Genomic DNA, 17,271 nt, shown 5'->3' with positions numbered 1-17,271 from the left:
TTCTAGACACTAGGGATCACAATTTCCTGTGATCTTTAGAAAAAGGAGCTAGTGGTAAGAGTGTAGCTTAAGAAATCTCAGAAACAACTCATCTCTTCCTGATTTGGGAAGGGTTTCTAAACCTTCACCCATAAGAAAGGATTCAAACTGAACAATGACCATCACCTCTCTGTGCATATAACAAGGTCTGTGAGCTGTCACATCCATAAACCACAGTGCTTGGCACAAACCCAAAGCACTTTGGGCTTTTTTTAACCATGTTGTTATGTGTTGGTCTATTTATGAAAATAAAGAGAGAAAATATTCTTTGTAAATACATTTACATTAGAAATCTATTTTTCCAGTGTGGTTAGCCCTGAACCTTGTTTTCTTTTGTCAATTAAAAGTGTCCTTGATTTGAATGCATTTGAGAGGCAGAATAAAGCTGAAGGCCTGGGAATGGTTACAGAGGAAGGAACACGTAAGTAACTATTGAATGCCAAGGTCATCCCCTTCTGGTTAAAATATTAACTCTTTCTAATCAGAGCCTTTGCATGTAATTTCTTTGTCTTCAAAGACTTGTTCCATTTGAGCCAAACATTTCTATATGCAGTGTTGCTAAGGCCAGCATCCAGGCTGGATGTATTCCTAGAATTAGTTGTAATTGAAGAAAGTTTGTTACAGTATCCATGGGTTTCTTACTTTGTATTTTCTCTTTTCCCTCTTATCACCAGTCATTGTCCGTGAGCGAGGTAAGTGTGAGTTCCTACCATGTGTGCAAATCCTAAGAGACTGGATTTAATTGCTTTGGTACAGACACAACTTGGGTCTGGTGGTTGCATGTCAAGTTTAACGCAGCAGTTTGATGCTTAATTAAAGAAGTGCCTTCTATCTCTAAAGCATGGGTTATTATGGGCTGTGAGCCACTGGCTGCTGTTGCACTAGTTGTTCTCATTACATGATGTGTCTTGGGGCTAAACAGTTTACTGTTTGGGCTGTGTACTCTGCAGCCTTGGCTCCCAATTAGTTGGGTTTATCAATGCTAGTCCAGAGGCCCATTTCCAAACCCTTTTGGAGTCATTTGCATTAGAAGGTTTTCCTTGTTGAGATGTTGTACAAATGCTGATGTACATATTATGTTTTCAAGGTGAAAAGGTACTCCAGAATGATGAGTTCACACAAGATCTCTTTAGATTCCTACAGTTGCTCTGTGAAGGACATAACAGTGGTGAGTGGAAACAATTGACTTGTCAATGGAAAATAGCATTTGTGTGCACAATTCTCATTCAGTTCAGTGGACTCCACTTGATTCAGATAGTTGCTTTCTCTCTTAGTAACTGTTCTATAGCTGTAAAGAGACACCATTACCAAGACAATTCTTCTTTTGGAGCTTTCTTACAGTTTTAGAGTGTTGGTCCTTGACCATCCTGGTGGGAAGCAGACAAGCATGGTGCTAGAGCAGTAGATGAGAGCTTTACATCCTGATCCACAGACAGCAGACAGAGAGAGCGAGACTGGGGCTGACATGGGCTTTTTAAACTTCAAAGCCCACTCCAGGGACACACCTCCTCCAACAAAGCCATTCCTCCTCCAACAAAGCTACACCTCCTAATCCTTCCCAAACAGTTCCACTAACTGGTCACCAAGCATTCAAGCCTACGAGCCTTTATGGTGGGCCATTCTCATTCAAACCACCACACTATCCAAGTTCATCTAGTCCTTAATAAGAAAGGTTATATAAAATAATCATTAGACTTATGGCTGCTGTTGCTTAGTGTCACCAAGGCTAAACCACTCCCAGAATTACCAGCCATTCCTTTTATATAACCTCTTGAATCTTCCCATATTTTATGTGTCATAAGGTTGTCAGAGCTCAGAGTAGAGCAGGATCTGTGAGGCTCCAAATATATTATCTGTGTGAGGCTTGCCCTCATAGTATGCCACTTCTAAGCTCAGCTAAGAGGGTATGCCTGGCTCCCTTTGGTATAATGGTCCTAGATTCTGACCTAGCACTCGTGTTCTCAGACTTTCAGAACTTCCTAAGGACTCAGATGGGCAATACCACCACCGTGAACATCATAATCAGCACCGTGGACTACCTGCTTCGTCTGCAGGTGAGTTGGAACAATAAGAAACTGTGCATCTCATCTATAGTTACATAAGTTAGCAACTGCTGTGCAGAGCCAGGGAGGCCCAGGATACAGATGTTCCTCAATGGAACTATGTCCTGATAAACCAACCATAAGGTGGAGATGCATTTCATACACCTAGCTACTGAATGCCACAGTTTAGTGAGATGATACACTATCGCATTTTGGTGATTTGCTCTTAAGATTGTGTGGCTGACCCTCCACTATGGTTCATAACTACTGACTAACATTGTAAGAAAACATCACACCATAAATAGGTATCTGAAAAATCTCAGAATTTCAAGTACAATTTCAACTCAACTGAATCTATGTCACTTTCATACCATTGTTAAGTTGAAAACTTATGCATTAGACCTGCAAAAGTCAGAGAATGCCTATATAGCCTAACCCTCAAAGAAGGAGTTGTAATCTATGTCCTCACACTTAGGAAAGTTTTCATTCCTAAAACATGTGTTCAAAGAGAAAGTGAAAGGACACTTAATTATGAAAATATCTGTTATAAAATGCTGGGCTTTGTTTAGTATAGTCAGTGAAGACCCAGCTATAGTGGTCAAGAAAGAATGATCAAATAACCTATGGCTAATCACTATTATCTTCAATGGACATGGTTCCCTTTGAATGTTGTATAGCATAGTCTCCCTGGTGCTAAAGGCTGTGTGTCTTCCTTACATGTTCTTCTCTGTGGAAAAGTATGTGTGTTTGAAAGGCGCTAGGGACCAGCTATCTCTGCCCATCTTTGCAGGCTCTCTAGCTCCTGTCATAGCAGAGATGTAGAGATAGGGGATTCTTCTTGTCCGTTGAGTTTATCTTCCTTAAATTCAATCAGAGAAATGTCAAACTCTGCTGTTTGCTTTTAGGAATCAATCAGCGATTTCTATTGGTACTATTCAGGAAAGGACATCATTGATGAATCCGGACAGCACAATTTCTCTAAAGCTCTGGCAGTCACCAAGCAGATTTTTAATTCTCTTACAGAGTACATCCAGGTAGGTGCCAATGAGTACAGAGTTAACAGCAAATAGAATATTTTTAACATTCTCACTTTCTATATTCTCTAAAGAGTATTTGGATGCACATAGTGATTGGCCAATATACTCAGCCCCAATGCTGGCATTATTTCTTATCTATAGAAAAGAACCATTGGTACTTGTGGTCTATGAGAACCTACAGTCTGTGGTCCCCTAGTGGGACCTGTTCTTGGTGTTGTCATACTTTACTTTCATTTACCTCATTATATTTTGCTTCTCTTTCTAGACTAACAACTTTAAATAAATGAAAAACGTATTTACCTTAAAATTCTTCAGTCTAAACTACCAATATCTGATGATGTAAGCATGGAGAGTGAAGTAGAGAAACTTTTATAGAATTATAGAATAATGGCATAAGCAATATCCTAATAGGGATTTTAAAAAAAGAAACAGAATCTAGCCTACCTGTGGTAGCACATGCCTACGATCCCAGGGCTTTGGGGGCTGAGGCAGGAGGATCTTGAGTTTGGAGCTAGTCTGGGCAACACAGTGAGACTCTGTCATAAAATGAAATAAATAACAATAAAAATCTAGAATCTTTGAGCTCTTACTATGAAAGAAGTAATGTCAAGTGGATTTCAGGGTGAATATCTTAATGTTCTAGTATTCTTTCTCTTTCCATAAAATGTTCTATTCATTTCCTACAACAGTCTATCTACTGTGAAGAAAGATGAATGATATATGTAGGTAAACCTGTCTATATAATCAGTAGCCATATCAGCCTTCTGTGATACAAGATTTTTTGAAGCATAATTGAGACTTCATTTTTTATGTTATAACCAGAAAACTCATGAATAAAATATTTGCACATTTATTAACTGAACAAAACATTTATCTTGTGTTCTCTTCTTGGTTCCTAGGAAGAACAGAATATATTGTCTCTACCATGAAAGAGCTTATAATATAGTTGAAAATGCATATAAATATTAAAAAATATTTGATATGAGATGATCACACATGATTTAAAACAATCATATATAATTTGCCTCAAATCATAACTATGATGCACCAAACATGTAGAAATGGAATTGAGGATAGCTTCAACAACATACTGAGACTCAGAGTCAGACAACAAAGATATAAAACGAATGACATATGTGTGAGTTTAATGGAAGAGAAAGCTCTTATGAACCTCAGGGTTTAGTGTCATCACAGAGACATTCAGACTGTAGATAAATAAAGATATATACTGGCCTTTTGGGGAAGTTATGGAGATAGGACTGTGGGAGACTGCATGAAGAATAATGTCAGTAATTACTTCGATTTGCTGTAACTGAAGAAGAAACAAGGAAAGACATGAGGAATGTCCCATCCCCTTCCTTGTGTACTATCATTTCCTTCTTGCCCCATTCTGTAAGTCAAAAGTAAATCTCAGAGTGTGGCTCTTTTTTATATCATGGAGTTGGAATTTGTTCTATGAAAAACATTATCTGGAAGATGAGGCAGGATGATCACAAGCTCAGGACTTGCCTGAGGTAGAGAGTGGGTTCAAAGTCAGCTAGGTTAAGGAGATTGTCTCAAAATTTAGATTATTTTAAAATGGTTGAGGCTATAGCTCAGTAGTGGAGTGACTGCCTTGTATGTGTGAAACCCCAGGTTCAATTCCCAATACTGAAAAAAAAAGAAAGAAAGGGAAGGGAGGCAATTAGATTTTCATCCAGTGTCCATATCATGAGACAACTAGCTCACTCAGATTTTATTTTCTTGTAAAAATAAATACTAAATTTATTGTACCACCTGGAAAATGAGTTTTTTTAATGTAGCAAAGTTAAACTGTATTAAAACTCAAAAATAAAAAAAAGGCTTCACTAAGGAAGGGACAGTAGTATCCCACCCAAGGGTAGATGTAGAAAGGAGAAAATTGCTAAGAAAGATTTCTCCTGGAGTACTTAACACAAAAGAGAAGCTTGTGTTCTGTTTCTTTCAACAACCAGTTTTGTTCCAAAATGAACTCATTGGCCTCTAGGGCCAAGAAGTTGAACATAGATTCAGTGACTTTTAAACATGCTTATATGATTTGGGAAAACAGACACTATTTCTTCTTCTAAACTTTCCCTTGGGGATCCTACCAAGACACTCCTATTCTTGAGGTAGTATGTGTGTCCTTTTTAGATATGTCTTATTGAAGAGAAATTTGGAGATAGATTAAATGTTTTTTTAAAAAAAAAAAACAAGAATAGCCTATGATGGAGATTTAATAATGATCATAAACAGGAAAGTTATTGTCATAGAAGGACAAACTGGTAACGTAAATCATCCTATATTCAGCTTTGAGAAAAATATCTGAGATGGTATTTATATCTGATATTTATATTTATATTGTTAGTATGAAAATCCTAGAACTAGTTGATCACTAGGATTGTTACTATGATTTTAAACCTCAATTAGTCAGATGTTGTAGCACTTAGCAACAGGTGGTAGATTACGCCTGGTTTTCATAACTGTCTTCTCCAACACCCTTGTTTTCCTTAGAAGCCTTGCAGGGAAAGAAATAGGTGAAGAAAGTGTAGATAAACACCCTTCAGATCTGCTTTAACTACAGTATTTAACTATTTTGTTAACTATATTCTTCATTCTGGAGCTAAAAGAAAATCACTGGGCTATGAAATCCTCACTGCCCCCCCTAGATAGAATATCCACTGGGAAGAATAAAAAGTATCTTGAAAAAATATTGAACCATGAAATACATGAGTTTGGAAAACACTGCCCTCTCATATAAACCCAAGTCAAATGACCTCCTAAGACAGGCTCTGAGGAACTCTTCTCTCTACAGGGCCCTTGCATTGGGAACCAGCAGAGCCTGGCTCACAGTAGGCTGTGGGATGCGGTGGTTGGATTCCTCCATGTATTTGCTAACATGCAGATGAAGCTCTCTCAGGTACTGTGGCCTGTTCCCCTGTGTATTCCATTCCTGTAAAATGTTGGATTAATTCTCACCCTTTGGACTTCCTCTTGCGGATGTGGCTGCTCAATCAAAGGCTGGAAGAGCCAAGCAGATTAGGTCTCATTCTTAAAACTGAGGACCCAAACGGGAAGCAGGGATGAATGCCCGGAGCGTGGGGCAGGGGGGTTGAGTCCCAGAGGGGCTTTTGCATGAATGCAGCTTCTTCCTTCCTTGTGTCCCACCAACCTATTATCTTGTAACTGCCTCAACACTGCTTTCCATGGTACTAATCCCCTTCCTTGTCACTGTCTTGTCATTTTGGAATACTACCCACTGACCTTTCCCACCTGCCAAATGTTGCATGTCTCTGTCATCCACAAATGCCCCCTCCCTTACCCCTGCTTCCCTTCCTTCCCCATCTCTACCTCTCTTTCTCCCCATCTCTCTGGCAAGATGAATCAGAATCACTCAGAGCATTTATTATGAACAAATAAATGTAGCGTATGTAGTAGCAGATCGCCTCTCTCCATGGCAACCCATGAGGGAGCACTTCAAGATGTGTTTCAGGCTGATTAGAGGGACATTTGCAGCATTCATTTAAATAATGTACACACAAAAAATTTCAAGGCTGTCATACCTGCCTCCTCTCTTTTGGAATGTGCTGTTTAACGCTTCATTTTTTTCCCCTTTTGACTCTGGCCTTATGGGAAGAGGGTTCCTGGGGGACTACTAATTTGGCAGTAGCGTGTCCATGTCTGTGTCAACCATGATGGTGTGGTGTAGAGGCTCTGGAGAAAAGAGCCCTTACCCTGCCACCTCCTCATCAGTGACTTTTGGAAACTTATTCACTGCTTCTGGCTTTCGGTTTCATCATCTATAAAACATTCAGGGTTAGAAGGAATGACCTCTAGGCCTCTTCTCAGCTCTAATAGTCTGCCCTACTATGTGTTTTTCTTTCTTTCAAATGTAGCTGTGACACACAATAGGTAGGGAAGAGTCCCTCAGGAAACTGAATGGCTGGGCAAAGAGCTATGCCATTTTACAAGAAAGACAGAATCTGCAAAAGAGGTGTGACCCAAAGAACATTTTTTAAAATTATCTTCAGCTTGTTCCTCCAAGCATTATTTTCTAATTTTAATTTCACCCGTAGATGAGCTCTTCAGATCCCATCCTATATATGCCAAAGGTTTGCAGCACAGAGCCTGCATTGCAGAAGTCTGCCTGTGTTGCTTAAATTAACACCAAACAAAACATCAAGACCATCCAGAGGAGTGGCTGTGCTGACATATTCTTTTAAGAATTCAGTGACACCCTGATCACCACCAACTACAACTAGGTTAAATTAATCCAGGAAGAAAGGAGAATCTACTTGGTAATCTAATGTTTCCTTATTACAACAGTATCTCCCATGAAGCTCATGGGAGGTAGTCCTCCAGTATAGAAAAATGACAAAATAAACTGGAGACAGTACCCGATGGCTCTTCAGTGGATGGGGCTGTTAGGGAGCGTTGAGTAACGGACATTTTATCCGCCACATTTGTCCTAAGGAGAATGTGAAGGAGCACTGATGGATGAGTCTTCCCGTACTACAGGCAGTGGATATAAGCTACCTTCATTTACAGCGAGAAGGGAGCTCATTCCTGACTTTGATGCAGCCTTCACCTAACCTTTCCAGAGCAGGCCCTCCTTGCTCACTGCCCTGTACTTTGCTGAGGGATCAGATAGCTCAGGGGTATCTCCTGTTTCTGTTCTAGGATTCCAGTCAGATCGAGCTGCTGAAGGAACTCTTGGATCTCCTTCAGGACATGGTGGTGATGCTTCTGTCCCTACTGGAAGGTTGGGCTGTTTGGTATAACTAGGCATTCACATGATTGTAATTGGTCTGAGCGCTAACCTTACTAATCACACAGATTATCCTTCCGGCAGGTCACTGATGTCAATAGACATTGGTTAGAATGACAAATTTTCAGAAAGAAAAAATAAAAAAAGAATGAGTGAGGGGCACATGGTCTGATGGACAAAGCCTGAAACCAACGCATTTGATGCCAATAGGAAAGCCAGAATGAACTGGGGAAAACCTCCAAGCTTTGCCCCTCCCTATCCTCTCGCTCTCCCCATTGCTTTCGACACATCTGGCTGCCACTGTGTATGCCAGCCATCTAACTGGGCACCCTCCCAGGTCAAAGGGGATCAAAGGGACACCATGTATCCCTACATATTCCCAGAGATCTGATAGGTACCACCTCCTAGGCCCCAAGGCAGAAACAAGGCCATGGCTTGGCCATTTCCCTCTCGCCCTGGGTTTCTTCCCCCTTGGCTCCTGATGGGGTAGTTGTTATGGCTTGCTGCTCTCTAACTATTTCCAAACCATCATGGTCAGAAATGAACTGACTAATTTGGCACAAAAGTCTTCTAAAAAGAGCTACCTGTTCAGTTACACGATAGCTTGGGTTCATTTACGTATTTGTATGTCTTTTTAAACCTGCCTCACAGGAAATGTGGTAAACGGAACTATTGGAAAGCAGATGGTTGACACACTGGTAGAATCATCTACTAATGTAGAGATGATCTTGAAATTCTTTGACATGTTCTTGAAACTTAAAGACTTAACCAGCTCAGACACCTTCAAAGAATATGACCCAGATGGTAAAGGGATCATCTCCAGAAAAGAATTCCAGAAGGCCATGGAAGGTCTAAAGCAATATACACAGTCAGAGATTGACTTTCTCCTTTCATGTACAGAGGCTGATGAGAACGACATGTTTAATTATGTTGATTTTGTAGAGCGGTTCCATGAGCCAGCCAAGGACATTGGGTTCAATGTGGCAGTGTTATTGACAAATCTTTCCGAACACATGCCAAATGATTCTCGCCTAAAGTGTCTGTTGGACCCAGCAGAAAGTGTGCTAAATTACTTTGAACCATACCTGGGTCGAATTGAGATCATGGGTGGGGCCAAGAAAATCGAGCGTGTTTATTTTGAAATCAGTGAGTCCAGTCGAACTCAGTGGGAAAAACCTCAAGTGAAGGAATCGAAGCGACAGTTCATCTTTGATGTCGTCAATGAGGGTGGGGAGCAAGAGAAGATGGAGCTGTTTGTGAACTTCTGTGAGGACACAATCTTCGAGATGCAATTAGCATCTCAGATCTCAGAATCTGACTCAACCGACAGACCAGAAGAGGAAGAGGAAGAGGGTGAAGATTCTGCTTATGCAATAGAAATGGACAGGGAGGAGGAGGAAGATAAGTCTTTTGAATCTGCCTCTGCTTTTGCCATGGCCTGTGCCTCAGCAAAGAGAAATGTCACCAACTTTCTGAAGAGGGCAACCCTGAAGAACCTCAGGAAACAGTACAGGAATGTAAAAAAGATGAGTGCGAAGGAGCTGGTGAAGGTGTTCTTCTCTTTCTTCTGGACGTTGTTCGTGGGCCTCTTCCAGTTGCTCTTCACCATCTTGGGAGGAATCTTTCAGATCCTCTGGAACACAGTGTTTGGAGGGGGCCTTGTAGAAGGAGCAAAGAACATCAGAGTGACCAAGATCCTAGGTGACATGCCTGACCCCACCCAATTTGGGATCCATGATGATGCAATGGAAGTTGACAGGGCAGAAGTGATTGAGCTGGGTGTCACCACTGAGCTGGTCCACTTTGTAAAGGGTGAGCCGGGAGATACAGACATTATGTCAGATCTCTTTGGAATCCACTCCAAGAAAGAAAGTGGTTTAAAACAAGGTCCTGAAGTGGGATTGGGTGACCTCTCTGAAATCATTGGCAAGGATGAACCTCCTACATTAGAGAGTACTGTGCGGAAGAAAAGGAAAGCACAGGTGAGCATAATCTCTGTCTGTTATCCTTGTCCCCACATGACTGTAACACGTCTTGAAATCAGTACATGGTTTGCACAGGTAATAACATTAATGCTTGTTCAGATAGAATTGTTCTGACATCCCAGATTTGCCAGGTATGGGGACATTGTGACTTAGATGAGTGGTTCAGTGTTTAGCCACCAAGAAGACTACTAGAGTACATTGTAGAGCTTGAACATAGATGATCCGAAATCTTCACCTGCTTCAGACTTTTATTAGTGTTCATGGTGCACAGGTTGATTCAGTGAAAGCATAGGAAACCAAATGTAATGAGTGAGGAGATTTCTTATGAGGCAGCATTTCTATATACCCTGTAAGCTCTGATGAACTCCATTTTCCCTGAAGCTCTATAATAGATATGTTCTGTTCCTCTTGTTAACTTTATAATCCCAATAGATCAGAGTTTCGTTAGCTGGAAAGGTTACTAAACACTAATACTTAGCAACATCATATGATATTGATGATGATAATTACTACTGTTTATTGACAGCCTATTATGTCAGTAAGTCTGATCACGCCTGGAACATTTTTATCATTAGGGCTTTGAGTCAGTCAACTAGATCAAATCGATAAGACAAAAGTAACTTAGAGACCATTGGCCACAGGATGTTCTGGGTGTTTCCTTCTCTTGCAATATGCACTCACCCATGCCACTTTAGCATCAAAGGAAGAAGTGAGATTGCAGACAAAAATCACATCCATCCATTAACTTCATTGTCACCTAGTATAGATGTAACCAACCATCTTATTAAATAAGAAACACAGAACCAATGTAAAAGAGAGAAAGTCAAGAGGTCAGAGCTCAGAGCTAAAGTCTTACCCTTCCTCCTGCGGTGCTCCCAGCTCTCCAAAAGAGACCTACTTCCTGTGTGTATGTCTTTAAATAGTCTTTCTGTTCTGCCTTCTCATTAGTTGTAAACCCAAACACATGACTGCCTCATCATTGCCTGTAAGTACAGCCCTCCAGGTCTTAAAGGCGTATGTCTCCAGTGCTGTCTATATCCCTGAACACACAGAGATCTATGGGATTAAAGGTGTGCACCACCACCGCCACGCTCTATGGCTCTAATAGCTCTGACCCCCAGGCAACTTTATTTATTAACATACAATTAAAATCACATTTCAGTACAAATAAAATACTACCATATTTCTCCTTTTCTATTTTAATAAAAAGAAAAAAAGCCAAAGGTTATAACTAACATAAGAAAAACTTTATACAAAAGTACAATAACTATATACAATATATACAAGTAATAAATACCTAAACAATGTCTAGTCCATTTGTATTTGATAAATCAGAGACAATAATTCCATTATATATCCTATTTTGGTAAGTCCAAAATGTATCTAATTCACTTTCTATCCTAATTAATCTTCAACTATAACTAACTAATCTTCAACTATAACTAACTAATCTTCAACTCCGTCAGAGACCCAAGAAGGAAATAATATTAGCTAACAAAAATAAAAACAGGAAGTGCATGCAAGCAACTTCCAAAAAATTTGTAAGTTGACAGAAACAGTCAGCTGCCTGGACAGTCACCTGAGGTTTCTCTGCAGTGTTGGAACATCATCTTCAGCCTATAGGCTTAGTGTATCTGACAGACTCATTTGTGAAGTAGGATGTACACAAGGTCAACAGTTCAACCTCACATTGGGTGAGAGCAGTCCATGTACCAGAAACACCTGAATATCACTAGTGTCATGTCATGATTCAGGATTTTAAATTCTGGAAATTGTTGACGTTTTTTTAATTCAGCTGTCCATTCTTCTTGGCTGTGTATATATGGCTTCATCTCAGCATCCTCTTCTTCTCCATATCCCTCTATTAAATGCCAATCTACTATTGAGGGGTGTGAGCTTAGTTACTCTTCAAAAATAACTGTTTCAGCTGCTGTTCCATTGCACAACAGAAGCCATTGGCCCACTGCCTGTTCAGCTGCCTTCAAAGAAAAGGGCACTGTACCTTTTCCGGATTGCAAAGGCCACTTCAGGGATGGTGCCATATTGTCCTGGCCTCAGAAGATGCCTTTTTATAAAGCCATAACCACACTTGTTTTGGCAAGAATCAGTAGTCCTTTGTTTCATGTTCTGTCTGTTCATTTTGTCCTGTTGATTCGAGGATACTTTGTTGTCCAGTGGCTAACTTTTGCCACAATGAAAGTTAACTCCATATGCAGTTTCTTCAATGCCCATATTTTCTCTGAAATAGATTGGTACTGCCAGGAGCCGACATGTCTCAAAAAAGAAAAATTTCTAAGTTATTAAAACATTTTAAATGCCATATTCTGTAGATCTCTGAAGGGTTTGAAGATGACCTGTCTAAAATATATCTGCTCAATTTTTTTAAAACATACCTAATATGACTACAAGTTCTATTGTAATGTCTAACTACTAACTTTCATTTCTTTATATCCTAATAGTTGGTAATAATAACATTCAAGGATTAGAAAATTGCATTACATTGTTAAATGAATGGTATAAATACAATTAGAAATATACATATAGCATTTTATAACAATATCAATTTCAAATTTGTATACAATATAAAACAATCCAATCCAAGCCGGGCGGTGGTGGCGCACGCCTTTAATCCCAGCACTCGGGAGGCAGAGGCAGGCGGATCTTTGTGAGTTCGAGGCCAGCCTGGGCTACCAAGTGAGTTCCAGGAAAGGCGCAAAGCTACACAGAGAAACCCTGTCTTGAAAAACCAAAAAAAAAAAAAAAAAAAAAAAAAAAAAAAAAAAATCCAATCCAATGTAAAGTATTTAAAACTAGTAATTGTCTTTTTCTTTTCTTTCTTTTCTTTTCTTTTTTTTTTTTTTTAAAACAAGAACCTTGCCGGGCGGTGGTGGCACACGCCTTTAATCCTAACACTCGGGAGGCAGAGCCAGGTGGATCTCTGTGAGTTCGAGGCCAGCCTGGGCTACCAAGTGAGCTCCAGGAAAGGCACCGCAAAGCTACACAGATAAACCCTGTCTTGAAAAACAAAAAAACAAACAAAAAAAAAAACCTTAAATCTAATCTCCTTTGCTTAGCCTTTTTCCTAACCCTTGGCAACAACTTGTAACCAACCCCCCTAAACAATGAAAATTATCCCAGACCCAAAACCCATTAAAAAGACCAAAAAACCACCTGCCCCACACCACCTCTTTGGGAATGTGGGCGTTGTATTCTTAAAATTGCTTCCTGCTGGGTATGGGTGAAGTTATCTTTATCCTGAAAGAAAAAATTTAGGTTAATTGTCAAATTCTAGGAAAGGTAACTATATCCTTCATTATCCAGTCTGTGTATAATGCCAAAGTTCAGGGTTTATCTCAAGTCCTTATTCAAGTAGTCTTTGAGACTGGATCATCTCAGCTAGTCATCTCAAAATTGCTCTGAGCACCTTGTAGTTCAAAGCTGATCTGTAGATGATGTTTGTCAGCTTAGTGATATTACTATTGTCCACATGGAATTGTTGTTGTTGTTGTGGGGCCCCATCTTCTTTCTGGAGACTTCAGTTGATGTTAGGCCTGGCCGTGATTTCCCAGAAAACTGATAAGAGACTCGAACACAAAGACATATATATGCAGCTAATTGAAGCCTTTTTTCTAGAATTAGTTAGTACTCTATATGACCATTCATATCTTAACAAAGTTTAAAATGTATATATATATATATATATATATATATATATATATATATTAATCTTGTAAATTTTGATAAAAAATTCATACTTTAAGAAAAGTTTAAAGAATCAGAATAGAATCAAAGAGTTGAGATTAGTAATAGAATAGTCCCTTAATTAATTTGGCTTTTGTCCTGTCCCATAGCAGAAGATGGCTCTTTTATTCTGGCATGATACAGGGAGTTTGCATTTTCCTTTTAACAACATGCTTGAGTTTAAAGAAGGAGAGAGCCATTCTCCAACTCCAAAGTCAGCTTTAAATTTTAATTGAACTTGGACTATTAGAAGACCAATAGTGCTAAATCTTTAGAGAAAAGCAGAAACAAACATTTAGGAAGACATAAAATTTTTTAGATAATATATACCCATATGCCATTTTACTCTGTTTTACAACCTAGTGACATGCTAACATGCGCATGTCACTATTCTGGGGTCTGAGAATTGAATGCTAACTGAGAAAGCCTTTAGCCTTGTAATTTTAAAGAATTATAAATTATAGACAGACACTGAACAAGTCAGTGCAAATAAGAAGTATGCCACAAAGGAAGTATTGAGAAGTGGAGGAGAGGTGTGGAGAGCCAGGGCAGGAGGTACCAGCATAGGTGTCCTTCCTGTAACAATCATTTTGCATTGCCTCTTGGATAGGCTCATGACACAGAACTATTTGATAAAGGATAGAGACTTTGATCAAGGCAGGTACTATGTGCACCAGACTCTGTTCTGGTTAACAAAAAAAGTTTTGCTTTCCTGAAACTTAGTCTCTAGTGGGAAAAGATAACAAGTAAATAAGATAATCACCTTTGGTGATGTTTGTTCAGGTTAATAAACAAACTAATGGGTTAGAAGGGACAAGGTGGAATCATCTAGGTCCTCTGGATAGATATATAACTCTTGATAGCATTTGCTATAATCAGGGCAGCCAAAGGGTTCCTGAAAAGACAAGATCTGAGCCAAATCCCGAAGCGTGACAGGCATATGGAAAGCCAGGATTTCATGATCTAGGCAGGGGTAAGACTACTGAAAAGTTGCTGGTGCACAGAAGGATTCAGACTCCTTTCCATGAGAGGAAAGGTTGGAGCATTGGAATAGAAAAACAAGTCAAGTAGTACTACGTGAGAACAAAGATGGAGAGAAAGCCTGGACCCTACAGGGTAGGCTGGCCTCACTGAGGAGCTTGGTTTTATTCTGAGTGCAGTGGCTATCAGGCAGAGGGACCAGGAAAGTGACAGGAGGATTGGGGACAGGCAGAAAGCTTGTCAGATAGAGGGGGATTCCAGATTAGATACCCTGAAACCCATATCCTATCTCCCTCCTGCTTCTATAGGGCTCACTTAAGGTTTGAGTGTAAGTTTCCTGCTTGAGTTGAGTGAATAATAGGAGGGCAACTGAATTTTCAGATGCCTGAAAATTCTCTCCATAGCAGCAGGTTTGATGTACAGCAAGACACTTTGTACCCTGAAATCCTGAAAGAAGCCAAAATGGGGTAGGGGTTGGAGGTTTGGGACATACACACACACACACACACACACACACACACACACACACACACACACACACACACACAGAGAGAGAGAGGGGGGGGGGGCACTGGGAATTGTAACCATAAAGAGAAAGGTTCATCCTGGACTTGTTGCTCTGAGGAAGTCTTGACTGGTTGCTGTGTTTTGATCTAGGCAGCAGAGATGAAAGCAGTGCATGACGCGGAAGGAAAGGCTGAATCTGAGAAGGCTGAGTAAGTTCCTGTGGCGTGGGCTACTCTGCTTGCTGTGGTAGATAATGTTGGCTGGTAGCTGCCATTGTGTAACTGTGGTTAAATAGAAAACCTGACTTCTATCCGTGCAAGCAACAGGTATTCTACAAGCCCTGGGCATACTTTTTATTTAACCTCAGCTCTATAATACAGTTATTAACTTTATAATTCCAATAGTACATCAGGGTTGCATTGACTGGACAAATTGTCAAATACCCACATTTAGCAACTTCATATAACATTGAGAGTAGACAATTTGTGATGTTTATTGAATAACTACTATATGGCAGGCCTGTACTTAGATCTTTCAGACATCACATTTAATTCCTGCTCAAGTTTATAGGAATAGGTACCATTGCTAATCCTAAGAAGGCTTACTTAGTAAGGAAAGACACCATTTTTTAAGGGAGAAAAAAAAAGTTGTTAAGTGTAATTCCCAAACAGCACATACTCATTATATCCAGTGTACATGTCAGCTCATCAAAATAGTCACTACTCATTAAATATAGAGTTCATGGCCAGGCAGTGGGTTGATAAGGGCCAAGCTCGGCCTGCCTTTCTCCTGCATGCTGAGTCAGCATCTCACCCCTGCAGCATGGAAGACAGAGAAAAGGAGGACAAAGCCAAGGAGGAGGGACAAGCCGAGTACCTGTGGACACAAGTGCCACTGAAGAAGACGCGACGGCGTGGTCAGAAGGCTGAGAAGCCAGAAGCCTTCATGGCCAATTTCTTCAAAGGGCTGGAAATCTACCAGACCAAGTTACTGGTGAGCTCTCTGCCCCTTGCTCCTTCCTCCTAGAGGCTCTGGCCTGGCAGACCTCAGAGAGCTGGCCACTGGTGTGTGTCGCTTTTCCTTAGACATGCTTCCTCCACCCCTTCCTTCCCATTCTTCTCCTCTTTCTGTTCATCTCCCTCTTTCTCTTGTGTTGAAGGAAATGGGGCTTACCTGGACACCACTCCCAAGCAGATTACTGTGCATTCTCATGGGGACTTAGTTGATCCTGGTCCAAAATTTCAATAAATCGATCCATTGGGATAAGGAAAAAAGTTTCTTTATGAGTTTATGTTGCCCAACTAGCCCCCAAAATATCGTTGCCGTAGGTACTAGCAAGCTTCAGTGTATATATAGTATGTATATATTTGTTCTTTTTCTGATCTGTTGCCCCCTGAGGTTCACTTGCTCCTCAGCCAGGATTACACTTTAGCTGGCACCATCAGTGAGGCCCCATGCAGGGTCAGATTCTCCCCCGCTGCTGCAGGTACATCCTCCGAGGGCTGAGTTTTCCAGGGAAGATGGCAGCGAGAACGGTACACTCTGGGAAAGTGGGTGAAGGAGGTGCCTAGGGCTGTGATTCAGAAAGGGATAAGAACTCTGGGCCACAGTCTGGCTGCATTGTGTAGGGGAGGGGACTGCTTCTCTCTTTGCTAATTGCATGTTGAGAGATCTGGTTTACTGGGACATGACCCAAGGTAAGGATCCCTCAGACATTCTCTTAAGCCATTTTTAAATAATCAACATTTTTGGTTTCCCTCAAACAATCTGTGCCTGTGCTGACAAGGCCAGGGCTTTCTTAGAAGAGCAGGAACTGAGGCACAGATACCCTGCAAACCTCTCCCCAGAGTCGGACAGGGAGATTCTCCTTCCTACCCTTGGCTCTTCTACTTCTGCTTATCCTTTTTTTTTTCCAGCACTACCTGGCCAGGAATTTCTACAACCTGAGGTTCCTTGCTCTGTTTGTAGCCTTCGCTATCAACTTCATCCTGCTTTTTTATAAGGTGATACTTCATTGAGGTGTTATTTGCTATTACACATCAGACTAAGCATGCTCAACATGGGGGGAAAGCTATAACAAAAACTGTTACTCTTACTTGGAACAAAAATTTAATGTCCAAAAAAATTTCTAAGACACTGACCTCTAAAAAAAAATGTACAATGTTTAGCGACAG

The 17,271-nt window shown here is 40.5% G+C and overlaps 1 protein-coding gene across 1 annotated transcript in view; it reads left to right on the top strand.

The window, feature by feature from the left end:
• The window catches only part of Ryr3 (ryanodine receptor 3), a 535,270-nt gene that overhangs the window by 497,749 nt on the left and 20,250 nt on the right, over positions 1–17,271 (top strand). The window contains exons 81-91 of the mRNA XM_076570297.1: positions 387–460; positions 714–731; positions 1,127–1,207; positions 2,005–2,093; positions 2,987–3,115; positions 5,931–6,035; positions 7,796–7,877; positions 8,535–9,865; positions 15,248–15,306; positions 15,919–16,090; positions 17,014–17,100. Coding sequence (XP_076426412.1) covers positions 387–460; positions 714–731; positions 1,127–1,207; positions 2,005–2,093; positions 2,987–3,115; positions 5,931–6,035; positions 7,796–7,877; positions 8,535–9,865; positions 15,248–15,306; positions 15,919–16,090; positions 17,014–17,100 — 2,227 coding nt within the window. The remainder of the gene's footprint in view (positions 1–386; positions 461–713; positions 732–1,126; positions 1,208–2,004; positions 2,094–2,986; positions 3,116–5,930; positions 6,036–7,795; positions 7,878–8,534; positions 9,866–15,247; positions 15,307–15,918; positions 16,091–17,013; positions 17,101–17,271) is intronic.

Source organism: Peromyscus maniculatus, chromosome 4 (assembly GCF_049852395.1).
Source record: "Peromyscus maniculatus bairdii isolate BWxNUB_F1_BW_parent chromosome 4, HU_Pman_BW_mat_3.1, whole genome shotgun sequence".
NCBI classification, from domain to species: Eukaryota; Metazoa; Chordata; class Mammalia; order Rodentia; family Cricetidae; genus Peromyscus; species Peromyscus maniculatus.
The sequence above is the reverse complement of the archived record's forward strand: the minus strand, read 5'-3'. Positions and strand labels throughout refer to the sequence as shown.